General features: G+C 40.6%; 1 protein-coding gene across 1 annotated transcript in view; it reads right to left on the bottom strand.

The window, feature by feature from the left end:
- Positions 1-1270: 1270 nt before the first annotated feature.
- Positions 1271-15316, bottom strand: part of GSAP (gamma-secretase activating protein) — an 85671-nt gene continuing 71625 nt past the window's right edge. Inside the window, exons 24-31 of the mRNA XM_061197640.1 lie at positions 13205-13300; positions 10579-10649; positions 10007-10101; positions 5325-5444; positions 3771-3832; positions 2130-2231; positions 1876-1975; positions 1271-1475 (exon numbers count right to left, since the gene is read on the bottom strand). Of these exons, the coding sequence (XP_061053623.1) occupies positions 1384-1475; positions 1876-1975; positions 2130-2231; positions 3771-3832; positions 5325-5444; positions 10007-10101; positions 10579-10649; positions 13205-13300 (738 nt within the window). The 3' untranslated portion in view covers positions 1271-1383. The remainder of the gene's footprint in view (positions 1476-1875; positions 1976-2129; positions 2232-3770; positions 3833-5324; positions 5445-10006; positions 10102-10578; positions 10650-13204; positions 13301-15316) is intronic.

The raw sequence follows: 15316 nt of genomic DNA on the forward strand, positions 1-15316 counted from the left end.
AGATTTTAATAAGTAGAGGGGATTCCAGGAGGGGGAAATCGCCTGAGCAAGACTTGGAAGTAAGAAGACAGAAGTTCTGTTCAAGGCCCAGTGAGCGAGGCTGGTTGGAACAGAACGTTCGTACTGGGGAAGTGTATAAGGCCAGAATTTGGGAGATCTTGAATGTCAAAGAGTTTGGATTTTATCCTGTAATAAATGGCAAGCGACTGAAGGATTATGAGCAGAGGGGTGACAGGATCAAACTAGTGTTTATCTCAAATATGCATCGGATGAATTAGACTTCAGAAAGCAACAGAAACAACCCAGGTGTGAACAGGAAAGCGTGGGGAATGAAAAATAATGACCTTATCAAGAGGAAAAACCAGCACCGCCTTGCTGATATGGCTCCAAGACTTTGAGCTTCAGTGACCATGAAATATTTGACCTAAATGGGAAATTCTGTAGGAGAGGATAATTTTTAGAATATAATGATGATTTTAGAAAAGCTGAATTGTTATACTGGCAAGTGATATTTGTAATCTTTAAAATTTCACAAGTTCACTGAGGGAAACGGTGTGAAGATAGGAAAGCAAAGGGTTTTGGGCTTACCCCAGGAAGCAACTGTATTTATGGTCAGAACGTCACTGTAGAAGAGAGAGGGAAAAAAAAAGAAAAGTGGGAGAACTCGTTAGATGTCATGGGGGTCTTTGGGTGAACATGTTCATGGAGTCATGATTCTTGGTGGGAATAAAAGGCTATGTTCAAAGAACAAAGGAGTTAGGCTAAAACTTTCAGTGTTTTTTTAAATGACAAGATATTACTAAATCAAACTTTTATAAAAATAACTTTACAATATTAAATACAGTTCCATCTGAACGTTCACGAAGACAAATCCTACTCTATGTATGTATAAATTGTTGTATTTTACAAATTATTCCCTACTAGAATTAGCAGATGTGACTTAGTCCAAATTCAGTTTTTTAAAAAGTATCTAATTTCCAAATAGAGTTTTTCTGCAACTTGTAATTTTTCTGCTTGTCATATGCTATTTTCAGTGACACAGCTAATTTTTGTTTTTCTAAGCACTGTTCCTACATTTTTAAAGTATATTTTATTTCAGAGTATAATAGAAACTAGCTTTTGGCCTATGAAAGCACTAGGAAGATCAGCCACTAGGAAGAGCATCATTTATGCCATTGCATGCCCCCTTGGACTGTTTGTCATTTCTCCACACTTGACTGTCTAGTTCTGTCTGAACAAAGTACCAAACTGAAATTCAGATGGCTCAACAATGTATTCTGATTTTGGTTACCAGTTTAAAATATTGCTAAAGAATTCTCAACGGAAGTAGAGCTAACGAGCAAGATAAAAATACTGGAAGCTGATATAACTGCATTTTCTCTTTTATAAGCCTAAAAGCATTGTGGTGTGTTTCAGAGCTGCTTCCTCTACAAATTTTGCGTCCACATTGTCATGTCCTTCAAAAGCATACAGAGCTGAAAGGAAAAAGAGAGAGAAGAGTTACTATGAAGCCATAGAATATTTATTATATTGTGCCCACACCTCATTGAAATCATAATTATTTTATATTTTAGTAAAACACATTATTCTGAGAATGTGTTGTTAAAATTCATTACACCTCAGCCCCAAGAAAGGCCATTCACACCAACCAAATGGGTTTTTAACCTCTTAATTCCTTTTAAAACCTGAAAGGTGGTTATTCCTTTGGTAATTTAGGTAGTAAATTGTGTATTGCTAATTAAAACCTATTGCAAGAAGATCCTACTTATAATTAAGGGATATTTTGGCAAGAAAAAGGTACACAGAAGTGCATAGAGACTGACTGATGTGTCAGGGGAAAAACAGGAAAATCCTGAGAGCAGAGGAGTGACTTACCTGGATTGGAGGACTCAATATCTGTCAGTATTTCAATGAAGTAGTTCAGAGGCAGAAATTCTACACTGAATGATGACTTGTCCATCATAGAACTCCGGGGCTAAAAGGGAAACGGTTGTGGTATCAGTTGATTCTCCAAAACAAGCACAAACTTAAAGTGATGAGAACTACAACTGCTGTCCATATGGATATGTTAAAATGGGCAAAGAGGTTCCAAAATCATTTAGCGGGGCCTCTGCTCCACACAGGCTCACCTGTTTGTTATAGTTCTGAAGCAGTCGCTTTACATGGTTCCGGGAAATAATGTTAGAACTCACAGGATGATCCCAAAGTCGACAGATCTTCTGACCTGTAAGCTATTTTTGCAAATTGAAAAATAAGTAGAGGAGGATTTTTAGGGCAGTGAAAATACTCTATATGATACTACAGTGTTAGATACATCTCCTTATATATTTGTCCAAACTCACAGAATGAACGACACCAAGAGTGAACCCTAATGTTAACTATGGACTTTGGTGATTGTGATGTGCAGTGTAGGTTCATCCACTGCAACAGATGGACCATTCTGCTGGGGGATGCTGATAATAGGGGAGACTGTGCATATGTGGAGGAAGGGGGTGTATAGGAAACCTCTGTACCTTCCACACTAAAAAATTTAAGTCAATAATAAAAATAAAAAGATGGAAAAATACAGAGAGGAGAATATAGCTCACAGCATTAAGTAAATGTATCTTATATCAATTCATAATTTTTTAAAATGTATTCCAGCTAGTGAGTCTAAAAGACAGACTCTTTATAGTTAATGACCTTGAAGAAAGGCCATTTCCTATGAGGTATGCTTCTGAATTTTGAATAAATACTCCCTTAAATGCGACTCTGAGGAAAGCATTTTGTGTACTGAGGCTGCCAAACTCTTCTTCTGAAATGGTGTTCATCTGTTACTCTTCAAAACTGAGTACCTGCATGCCAACCCTACGTGGTATTTTGATATGAAGCTAAAGGTTACAGGCATGTACTCTGCCAGTGTCTCGCCCAGAAAATTTTAATTCCCTAAGGGTATAAGGCAAAAAAAAAAATCAAATTTAGAGACCAAACTAAATGTTCAGAGATATTCCCCAGAGAGATCTAGCCATGGAAAATATGCTTTGTTTTCTATTCTTGCCTCTGCCTCAGTAAGCCTGTGAGGGTAAGAAGGTGTTATAAAGTAAGACGATTAGGTCCAGGAAGGCATCAGACATCCCTTTATGGGAGGATCGTGCCGGAGATACAAGTGCTCAAGGTATGTAAATGGCACAGAGCTGGCCAAGGCTCTCATGGCCAGGAAGTCCGCAGAGTCAGAGGCTCTGAAGACCTTGCCGTGGAATGTCTGAATTTCACAGCATTTCTGACTCAGAGAGCTACTATACTGCACAAAAACAAGGAGTGCCTGTATAACCCTCTCCCTCATGTTTCTCATTTTTCCTTCAACCAGGAATGTTTTCCTGCCGCGGTGCAAACAACAGTGAGAGGAAACGCAGCTCCAGAACCTTCTGACCTCACCTGTACTTCAATTTCTTATCAGTTTAAATGCCAAAAGCACATGTTTCCCCTCTGCCTCCCCTCAGACTCACAGACGTACATATTACTGTGGTTTCCTCAGAGGAGAAAATGGCTAAATGTTCTAGGTGGGCCTGTGCCAAAGCAGCACACGTGCAGCCAGGGGAGCAAGCGCTCGGTAGGCCCAGTGGGAGCGGCGGACAGATGGGTAGGGACGGACAGGGTTTCTTGGAAAGGGCCGAAGGGTGAGACAATTCAACTGACTTCAGCCCAAAGCAAGTAACTGCTCTTCCTGCAAGAAGAAACTGAAGGAGGGGTACATGCCAAGGCTTAGAAAACAGAATATACTTCAGGATTACCGGAGGAAGCCGCACAATGATGCTGAACTTTACTTTTTCATTTTTCTCTGTATTGTCCAGATCTACAAGAAAGTCAGAAATTGGCAAACAAAATAAAACAAAACAAAAAGAAAAAACCCAGTAATCTCCATTTTAATACCTGAGCAAGCTAATACTTCAGAGCTTCATCCTGGTAATGCATGTCCCAACCTTGTTTTTCAAGCTAAGTCTAACAACACTATGAAAATATTAGTTTGTGTCTCTCTGAATAAAAAAGGGATTTTTTTAACATCTTTATTGAAGTATAATTGCTTTACAATGGTGTGTTAGTTTCTGCTTTATAACAAAGTGAATCAGCTGTACATATACATATATCCCCATATCCCCTCCCTCCCACCCTCCCTATCCCACCCCTCTAGGTGGACACAAAGCACGGAGCTGATCTCCCTGTGCTATGTGGCTGCTTCCCACTAGCTATCGGTTTTACATTTGGTAGTGTATATATGTCCATGCCACTCTCTCACTTCATCCCAGCTTACCCTTCCCCCTCCCCGTGTCCTCAAGTCCATTCTCTAGTAGGTCTGCGTCTTTATTCCCATCCTGCCCCTAGGTTCTTCATGACCATTTTTTTTTTTTTTAGATTCCATATATATGTGTTAGCATACGGTATTTGTTTTTCTCTTTCTGACTTACTTCACTCTATGACAGACTCTAGGTCCATCCACCTCACTACAAATAACTCAATTTCGTTTCTTTTTATGACTGAGTAATATTCCATTGTATATATGTGCCACATCTTCTTTATCCATTCATCTGTCGATGGACACCTTGGTTGCTTCCATGTCCTGGCTATTGTAAATAGAGCTGCAATGAACATTGTGGTACATGACTAAAAAGGGATTTCTTAATGAAGCTGCTGCTCTATATCAGGGAACAGCGTTCTGTAACAGGCTGCCAGTCACAGAGCAATTTTGCTGACTAACTTAAAACATACAGCATCTTGAGGAATGGCAAATACTTCAATATATATTAACAAAACTCATCTGTAAAATACCACAGTTGAATAATTTAACCAAGAGTCATGACACTACAGACCTTATTTCAAGTTCAAATTCCCACAGGCACTATATCTCTCATTACTTTTCCTTGCATTTCAAGTCTAACTTTGAGAAGATGGAGTTAATCAGCTGAAAGTAAGCCATTTCATGACATTTTTCTTGAGAAATAAGCCTTCAGTCTCCTATTCTCAAGTGCCCTCATGTACAGAAAAGGAGTCTAATAGTTGTGTACGGATTGAGAAGCCCTTTGGGGCCTCTTGAAGGGCAAAGGCACGGTGGTCCAAAGGATGGTTACGGGAAATGAACTGTACTCTGCAGGCCCAGCTGCGTAATTGTGGAACCCACACAAAACGAAAACGAGGAGCCCCTCTTCAACTATTAAGAATGTCAAGATTGAATACAGAACATTAAACCCCTTCTGAGTGCAGCAGGGCCCCGTGTGACCACAGGTCGCACACCCACAAAGGCAGCCCGGGTGGTGCTGGGGCTGGAACAAGGCAAACTCAGAGCTCCTTACCTTTCATGAGCCTTGTGACAGCTGTTTCTGTGAGAAGCAACACTCCATTATCAATGTAATGCAGCAGGTTATGCAAAGGCAGACAGTGGACGCCAAGGATCGTGTGCAGAGTGTGAAAACCTAGGATGAGAGACCCAGGACGGTAGACACGGTCAGCCATCATCTCCGGCCTCCCAGAGGGAATGACTCTGGTGATGGCAATAAAGCACTCAGCTCAGCACTTGGCAGCTAGAGTCAAATAAATGCTCCTTGAAGACAAGGTCCAAGGTTCCTTCTTTCCGTATTACCACAACTAAGTATTGTGCTGGGTATATAGTAAGTTCCCAGTAAGCACGTATTCCCCTCCACCTTGTATGCCTTCCTAGGCAAAAAGAGAAAAACAGTGCAAGGTCTGCTCAATGAAAATGGTTTTACAGTTTAAAAGGTTTATAATTCTATGGTAAAATCGCAAAATAGAAAAATTAACAGAAGAGCTTCAAACTCCACATGCCCAGGCTAAAGCCTGATGGACAGGGACCATTTTGCTGCAGGAGAAAATATTTGGACCAGAAGGGGACAGTTTAGATGACTAATCTCTGGGTATGCCCTAGAGAAAGGCTTTTGGGGTCTACTTGGACTAAGTCATATAAAAGAAGAACTAAAACGATATTGCCAGAGAGCAAATCTATAGGAATTCAGTAGAAAGGCACTCTCAAGGCCTTGGGCAGGGCTAAGTCTAAGTCTCATGGGCAGGGCTACCCAAACTCTCACAGAGCTAGAGCTCTAAGTCCACTATTAATACTAACCGACACAAACAACATCCACAGGAGAAGAAGATATCAGACCGGGAGAGAATCAGAAAAGCCCTCTTAGAAAAGATGGCATGTGAGAGGCGCTTTGAAGGGTTAATGCCATTCCTGAGAGTGGAAATGACGTGAGAGAACATACAGGCTGGAAAAGCAGCAAAAGTCAGGTTTGACCTGAGTAGACAGAGGCCGGAATCATGCTGTGCTGCTTACTAGATGTAGGTAATTAAGCCTTTCCAGCCTCTGTTTCTTCATCCCTAAAGTGGAATCACCAGTACCTTTCCTGCAAGGCTGCTTTGAGAGCTACGGCTAGGTCTGTGAAGAACCTGGCACGTAGTACAACAACGTGACTAACACCAGACAGGTACTGAGGCCTTTCATTTACGCACAGGCTCACGTGATCCTCATATAACACCATGCGGTGGGAACTACCTGATCCCCATTTTATACATGGGGAAACCAAGATTCACAGGAGCTAAGAAACCTGCCCGGGAAATAGTAAGTGGCAGAGTTAACATTTGAACGCAGGCTGTGGGATTTTAGCCTAGCCTTTAACCACAACGTTACCCTGCCTCAAGAACTGGTCCTAATGGAACAATACGAACAGAGGCCCAAAGGTGAGAAAGCATGGGGCACATATAGGAAAGAGTACATGACCCAGTTGGGTTGGAACAGGTGTGCAAGAGGCACAGTGGAAGGTAAGACTGGAAAGGTTAATCTATTCAACAAAACCCCTTCGGCACGCCAGGCAAGGAGCTGGGTGTGCAGTGATGAGAAGAACAGCATGACTACTGCTCCCATCCACCTTCCAGTCTGATAGGGAGACTGACAATCCATTAATCACAAAATAAATATTCCTTTTTTTTAATATGACCAGTTCTATGAAGGGAAAGTACAGGGTGCTCTTAATATATGTGTCACGGGGTTGCATGCTGAATGACAGCAAGGAATTTATTATTTAGTAAACTCTGGGGAGGCACTGAAAGCTTCTGAGCAGGATTGTTAGAGGATTTGAGTTTTACTTTTGGAATATTAACATGGCAACAGGCAAAGAATGGACCGGAGTGACAGTTTGCTACCGGAGGGATAAAGACCTGTTGGGAAGTGACTGCGTGAACCTGTCCAAGAGGGAACGAGGGCACTGAGAGTAAGAGGGAAGGAAGGGATCACAGGATCATGGCGACGTGTACTGGCTTGGAAACTGATTGGATGTGGATGGGGAATGACGAAGACTCGTTGCCTAACCTTAGAGGCTTACATGACAGAGACATGATGGCCAAAGAGAGCTGGGACTTGGATTCAGAGACGTCGTGGAGCTTTCTCTCTCTGAGCATGTGAAACATGAGCAGTGGGAGACTTGCGTCCCATGTCCTGGCAACATCGAGGGTCAGATAAAGTTCAGACTCTGCCCTCAAGCAGATGTTAATGGGCTGACAGTGGGATGAGTCTACTAACTGCTCTGATTCCAAAGAAAAACAGTGATTTTTCTAGCTAATTAACATGAGATTTTTCAAATGGATTTGGACAGTCTTCTCAAGATTAAAAAAGTTATGAAATTATTTCTGAGGAAGAGTTTATAGAAGGTTATTGATCCTACAGATTTTCTCGATTCAAAATTCCTCTCTAGCTCTGTGTCCATGTCCTAAAGATCCCTGAAGACCCTTTATCCTCCATTCCCAGGGCACAGTCCCAAATTCAACAGCCCATTCCTGGCCTCCTCTCAGCATGGCAGCTCTAAGCAACAGAGCAAACTGGCTAGAAGTAGGCATCAGTACCGCAAGAGAGACCTCTTCCAGCCATCTCTAGTCCTCATCCTCCAGGGCTCCTGGCCTCCTCCAGGCAGCAGAGAGAACACAGGTCCCTTTTAAACTGTAAATGCTCCAGCTCTAAACTGTGACTTCCCTTCTGTGGTCCTCATTCCCTTTTTTCTTTAAGTAACTCCGGTTACAAGTTTCTGACACTTGGAACTCAAACAGTTCTCACTAGTCCAGGGGGCCTGGAAAGCAAGCACATTTACATACATACACACAAAAATACCTGCATTTACACACACATGCCCCCCCCAACATGATCCAGTGTCACTTCATATTAGGGAAACAAACATTTCTGAGAAAAGGAGAAAGAGAAACTGCTCTTCCTTACTTGACCCATGGACACCAGCCATTAAGTTCTTACTCATAATAATTCTCAATCACTATGGGTAACATTTTTCTATGTTTTCCCTCCTTATCCATCCCTGTGTAGAAATGCAATGTTCTGTAGAAAGTTGATTTCTATGATCTCCCAGATATAATATTGTCCCCAGTGAGTCAGTGTCATTTACTTATAAAAGGAGCTTGGAGATCCATGGTGAACAAATCTGAAACTGTCGATCCATTTCTCTACCAGGTCTTTTGTGTTAGTGACAAACAATTAAGAATTTAAGCTAGAAAGCCATATATAATTTTCATGAAATCCCTTCACTCTTTCTAGAGGGCACCTCACAATTCATATTCCATTTAAAGCCATCCACTCTCCTCATGAGTGGTCACTTTCAGATCCCTACAAAGTCACAAGAAACTCCTTTTGTGCCTCCACTACAAGCAGATCTTATAAGATAAGGCATATGGATAGAGAAAGCGTGACAGATTCCAGACTGTACCAGATATATCACAAATACAGAGAAGTTGAGATGTGCTGTGGGGATTTTCCGGGCCCATAAATAGTCAATGTTTCAATATCAACTAATTCAACTGGAATATAAAATTCAAGAGGCAGCACAGAATAGTAGCTAGAAGCATAGATTTTAGGGCCAGACTCCCTGGATTTGAGCACTGGCTCTGTTGCCTAATAGCTATGTGACTGTAGGCAAGTTACGTAACTTTTCTGTGCCTCAATTTCACCATCTATAAGATGGGAATAATATTAAGTGGAACCATTTGAAAGTGCCGTCTTTGTTGGTCAAAAACTGGTTGGATATTAACAATTTAATATGGTTCAATTTAAGCTCTTATCACTTAGCATCATTGTAAAAATTAAATGTGCTAATTTATGTAAAGTACTTACAACAGTACCTAGCACAAAATGGGGACCATATACATGTTGCCTTAAAATGAATGAACAAAGGAACAAATTAATGACGGATGGATGGATGGATAGATGTATATGAATGAATTAAATAAAATTGGCTAGTATATATTATACAGTGATAGCTATCATAAAGCTTAAAACTCATCAGAACTTATACATAGTAAGCATAAGGCAGGTAGTTTATGGCAAACAGGAGCTTATTTGTTTCTTATAATGAATATTGATTTATATGCACATTTTCCCAACTAGACTTCTGTTAATTTTTGGAATTGCTCTAATTTCTAGCCCAGTACCTGGCATGAAATTGCTCAACAAATGTTTGTTGACTGAATGAACAAATGACCAATTAAATGAATGACTGCAGACACATGCGCCAAAGGTGTTTTGAGGCCTGATTTGGTCCTTTTTCAAAATCCTAAGGGAAATTTTTAGCTTCCAAGGAACATATAAGAATCAACTCAATTTCTGACACCCAGCCAGACCTACTTCCTTCTGAGTGTTAACTTTCCTGATCAGATAAACTAGGCCTGGAGACATCAGAGAAAGATCTCCCTGAATCAGCTCCACTGGTTTTTGAACCAGAAAGTTGCATGGGGACCAGCCTTGGCTCCTAAAGTTGGTGACAAGCTACTGTATAGTTTAATAATCGGAGGAGATCTGGTCGGCAGAGACCAACCTCAGGCCCATCTGTCACAGTGACACCAGACACACAATTTCTCAGACGTAGGAGGCCTCATTCTTAAACTCATAATGCACCAAAGTCCAGAGACTATGTGAAGAAGAAAGAACAAGTTTATTACAACAAAAAACAAAAAAGCCAAGACTTACCAGGAGGCAGAGGTAAAAACAAACTGTTAGTAGCTTCCAAAATCCTGGTCATGATGTGGAAGACCGCAAATTCAGCAGCACTCGCCCGTCTATTGCTGGTCAAAGAACAAAGCAGCACGTCAGCCAAGCAGCTCATCTGCAAAACCCCATCTGTATGTAAGCATTAGCTCTGAGTGCCACATCCTGATGGAATTCATGCTAATTGTGAAAGGCTATGCCCCATAGAAAGGTTCATAGATGTGATGATGACCATCGGCCTAATGCCTAGAATCTAACCAGACGGTAGGCACATAAATGATAAACTGCATTAACTTAAATTCCCCTTCTTGGCAGTACTGAGCTCATGTGTCCCTCCCTCCTCATCAGCCAGATGCCAAGGAAAGAGGACAGGTGAAGTAACGGGGGCATAACTTTAAATTTTGAGTTCAGAACTAACATGGATGGTGTAAGGGCTGGTGAGAGTTACTTTCAACTGGTAAGTTTCAAAAAGGCTTTGCTACCACAGGCAGCAATCAGAGTTGTTTTAGCTCTTTGTACACCACGATAAAATAGAGCAAGAAATACTTGCGTACAAGTGGAGAACCCAGGGGTGAAGATTATGTTTCCTCCAACTGGCTTCCAGTATTTGGCAAATGAGATCCAGCTAGAGGGTAAAGACAGTCTGTTAACCTCTGTTCATACCCTTTCCCCTACAAGCTATCTTACCATAGCTCTGACAGGCATGTTCCGGCAGCTGGCATTCAGGCTGTGCCCGGACACAGAACCAGCCTTTCTGAGGTCAATTCTCAAGCACTGGAATCCAAAATGGAAAGACTGAAAATGTGCAGCCGTGTCTAACAGAGCACCCTCTGTCATTGCAGGCAGTGCCCCAGCTGAGCTTCCCCACCGCTAACCGGCCCCATCGCTCACAAACACAGGCCCCTCAATCACAGGCCCTTATCCATCAGTGAAGGTCAAGTGCAACAGAGTTCACCCTAGGCCTGTTACGTGGCAAGGGTGACATAGCTGACAGCTGACGGAGGAAAGGCGGTTCTGAATAGAATGGAGGTCCTGAGCATGGGCTGCGGATCAAAACTAGTTCCAAGTCCAGGTTCTGCATTTTACTCATTTGCCAGCAACAGGGCAATCTCCGAAGAGCCGTTATCAGGACCACAAATCCATGCATTGCACATGTAGGCAAAGGACAGGGGGCAAAATTAGGAAGAGTTTCCGTACGAGCACAGACAGACACTATTTATTCTCAATGATATAGATTCTCAGTTTCTCTTTGGCTGAAATCAGGTAAGATAACACATAAGCAATATAATCAGGTTTTGCAGCAACTTCCTCGGATTTATTTTCTAAAGGCTGTCCAGCCACTCTCCTGGGAGGGGACTGGGAGACTCAGCCGTTTGCTGCTGGGCAGGGTGGGCAGCTTTGGCATCAATCAGTGACTGCTGAGTTGGAAAGGCAGGGGCACCGAGGTTTCTGAGACCTCATCTCTACCATTTCTGGTCCTATTGGCTCTAGGAGCTGTTAGCACAAACTAGTGTTATGGGGATTCTTTTATGTGATTAACTATAGGGAAGAATGATGCTTGAAGAAAAACCTTAACACTCTGGAAGATGAAATTTAAAGTCAACAGAAAGAAAGATGGTAGGTGATGTGTTAAATAACTGTGTGTTATGAAAGGACAAAGGAAGTAGGTTAGTATCAACATGGGGAAGATCAGTAACACATTCATAAAGTGAGCCCCTTGGTATCGTTCAACTGCAAAGAATTATTATTTCACAAAGTTTCAGTGCCCTGCTTGTAAACATTAGTATATGCAAATACCAACCTCTCCTAATATACTAAAACTCTGAAAGTCAAACCTCACCATAGAAATTCAAATATATGATTTAAAAACAGATATTAATGACTACAATAAAGGCAGAAAACTTTTTTTTTTAAATATTCCGCAACTTTATTCAGACTAATTAACTATGAACCGTCTCTATGGCCATATGACGAACAAAGGATTTGAGTGAGTTACTTCCATGCATGCACTCTACTATAGAAATAAATCAATGGGTGGCACTTGGGAGCATTTTGGGGAGTTATTTTAATTCAACAAACACTCATTAAGCAAGTGCTATCCAAGAGCTCACGCCCCATTCACAGAGCCATTCTGCCACTGCCCAGTTTTCCAAAATAGAAGATTTCTTTCTGTATTTCTTTTTCGTTTGTTTGTTTTTATTTTTTTGATTTGTTTTAATTGAAGTATAGTTGATTTACAATGCTGTGCCAATCTCTGCTGTACAGCAAAGTGACTCAGTTCTACACATATACTCTTTTTTTTAATATTCTTTTCCATTATTGAATATAGTTCCCTGTAAGGCAGAAAACTTTAAAAATTAAACATGAAATTAAATCAGGGCCATATCTAATAAATTTAACTAATCTTCCAGAATTCAATGCAAAAATATTTGTTCACATTTACACACTGGTCCTATGCAAACCTGGAGAAATGGTGTTGGAATGTTCTTTCTCTTTCTGTATATTTAAATACTTTAAAAATTTTATCCATCTTATTATTTCCAGGTTCTAAGTAGGGTGAGGCCTCAACTCCATATGTGTTTTGAAAGACTCAAGACAGCCTCAAATTTCAATCCAGCTGCATCACTTCTATTTACACATGGACCTGTGTTATTAATTTGGATCACACAATTTCAATGAGTGGCTACCAGGTAAATGGGATGCCAATGTCATCAGCAGACTCTATAACGTGGTAAGTATTTATACAACTGGGCTGGAATCTCACCTAATTGTGCTATTGGAGCTACGTAAGAATTGAAGTTCAAGTTCTCTCATGTTTGCAGAAACCTCCATGTACAGAAATCACTACCTATGGTTTAATAAGGAGCTGGAAGATGACAAGATGACATGAACATTTGGCAACCATGCTGAATTCATCACTTCCAGGCGTCCATGAGCATATAACCATTACTGCAAGGGAGTGCAATAAGCTACTTCCAGAGCCACATTCTCTTTGTTTTTTGGTTCTTTTCCCCCTTTCTTCAATCTACAGCACCATATATACAGGTTTGAGGATGGGAGAGCTCCAAAAAACCTAATATGAAAAACCTACTGAACCACATACTGGGAACTATACACCCAGAGACCAAGCGGTTGGGGGGGGGGTGGTGGGTTGGGTAGAGAAGATAAAGCAAAACCAACCAGTTTTGAAACATAGTCCAGAACCATCTGTTCAATTTTCTTCTTTTCTACACCCTGTAGATGTCTCAAAAGATGGTCTTTTAGCTCAGACACCATCTGAAAACAGAATATAGATATCTAGATAAGTCACAACCTACCCACTCACATCTGCAACTGGTTTGAATTCTATTCATTTATTAACACTTCCTATCAATATGAAAGATATTGGACCTGAAGATCCCACTAGCAGAAATGCATAACCCACAATGTTCCTTTGATGGGCATAAATCAGGAGGCACCACCATTTTCCTCGAGAGGAATGACTTATGATTCACCCAAAGTCCAGTGAACAGCTGAGAGCCAGGCTCCCAGCCCTGTTGAGAATTCTCCAAAGAAGCCAGTGGAAGTCACTAGCTTAGCAGTCAAAGGCTTTGGGATCTACCAAAGGATTGAAGTCTACTGCTCCTGACTCTGGAGAGCTAACAGGAACAACTCTAAACATGGAATGACTATGCTAATGGGGGTGGCGGGAAGGGACAGGTTTTGGGTGTTTGCAAGGACAGAGGCTGGAGTAAAAGGAAATGCACCAGGTACCTCTCTCTGCGCAATGGTAAAGACATTCCACGCAGCTCCCTGACATGTAAAGGTATGGATATATTTAGCCTAGTGCCTCCAAATGGGCTTGTTTCTATAGCCACACTCTTCTAACCATCCCTGGAGCTCCCCAATCAGTGTGGCATTCCCAGCCCTCCCCACTTTTTGCTTTTCTCTCCCTTTCTTCCTTTTTTTCTCACTTTTGCCTAAATGGCCTGCTCAGCTACAGACCCTCTTGGCTAGAGAAATCTTTGCATCAATAAACACCATGGGAATTGTACAACTGACAACACAAGTATATATATCTTCTATTTTAGCAGATTTACATTTACATCAGACACCCTGGGTAAACCTTAGCCCGTGGCATCCTGGGCCAAGACAGAGTGGTATATTATTTCAATTCAGTCTCCGGCATGTGCTAATTGATTAGGCTTTAAAAAAAAAATTATTTTTTTTCTGTGTAAGTTATAATGCATATTTTTGTGCATTTCAATTTTTCTATAATAAGCATAAAGATGAAAATTTAAATTGCTCATAATCCTACCATCTATATTAACATTTTGGTTTTTTTATTTTCCTTTTTTCCAGTGTGCACACTCATTCTAATATTTTACAATCTGCTTTTTCTCACATAATAATTTATGTCATTAAATATTCTTTATCACACTAGTTGTAATGGCGGCACAGTGTCCAATTTTATGAAAATACTATAATTGAATTATTTATTCCCTTCTTATACATATGCGATATTTCCTTTACTACTGTTACAAATACCACCAAAAAATCCTTACACAAAAGTTGCTTGCCATATCCTCGATTATTCTGTCAGGCTAAATTCCTAGAAATGGAATTCATTGGGTCCCTACTTAAGGTTATAGAGACACTGCTAAAATGGCTTCCACTGTGGTTATATTAATTTCCAATTCCATCTCATGAGGCTGTCAAATTCCCTGTACCCTGAACTTTCCTAGTATGATTTTTAAATTTTTGTCAATTTGATAGACAAAAAAAAAGACAAACAAATAAAAACATTTATTCTGTTTGTCATTTGATTACAGCAATGTAAGCATTCTCTTTCTTACCCTGCCCCAACTCAAGATCTCTTGGCCTAAATAAACTTTTGAAAATTCACTGGTCACAGCTTTTGTCCATTTCCCTTACGGTGTGTTGTTCTCTTACTGATTTATAAACATTACATGCCAAATGTTATTCTTTTATCACATATGTGGCAAATGCTTTTTTCTAAACGTATTGCCTTTCTGTTGTTCTCTTCTAAGTTTTCAGTCAATCTTCTCCTGTAGGTTTATGTTCAATAATACACTTAAAAGGCTTTCTCAGTATTTTTTAACTGTCCACTTATTTTATTCAAATTCTTTCACACAGTTTAAATTTTTTATATTAGATTCCTTAACCTGATATTTCTGTTGGTTTATGATATAAAGTGGCGGTATCTGGGGTGGGAAGAATCTAACTTAATTGTCTTTTCCAAATAGTCAGGCATTGATTGATTGATTGAAAATTCTTTCTTTCCACATTGAT

The sequence above is a fragment of the Eubalaena glacialis genome, chromosome 8, assembly GCF_028564815.1.
Source record: "Eubalaena glacialis isolate mEubGla1 chromosome 8, mEubGla1.1.hap2.+ XY, whole genome shotgun sequence".
In the NCBI taxonomy this organism is placed as follows: domain Eukaryota; kingdom Metazoa; phylum Chordata; class Mammalia; order Artiodactyla; family Balaenidae; genus Eubalaena; species Eubalaena glacialis.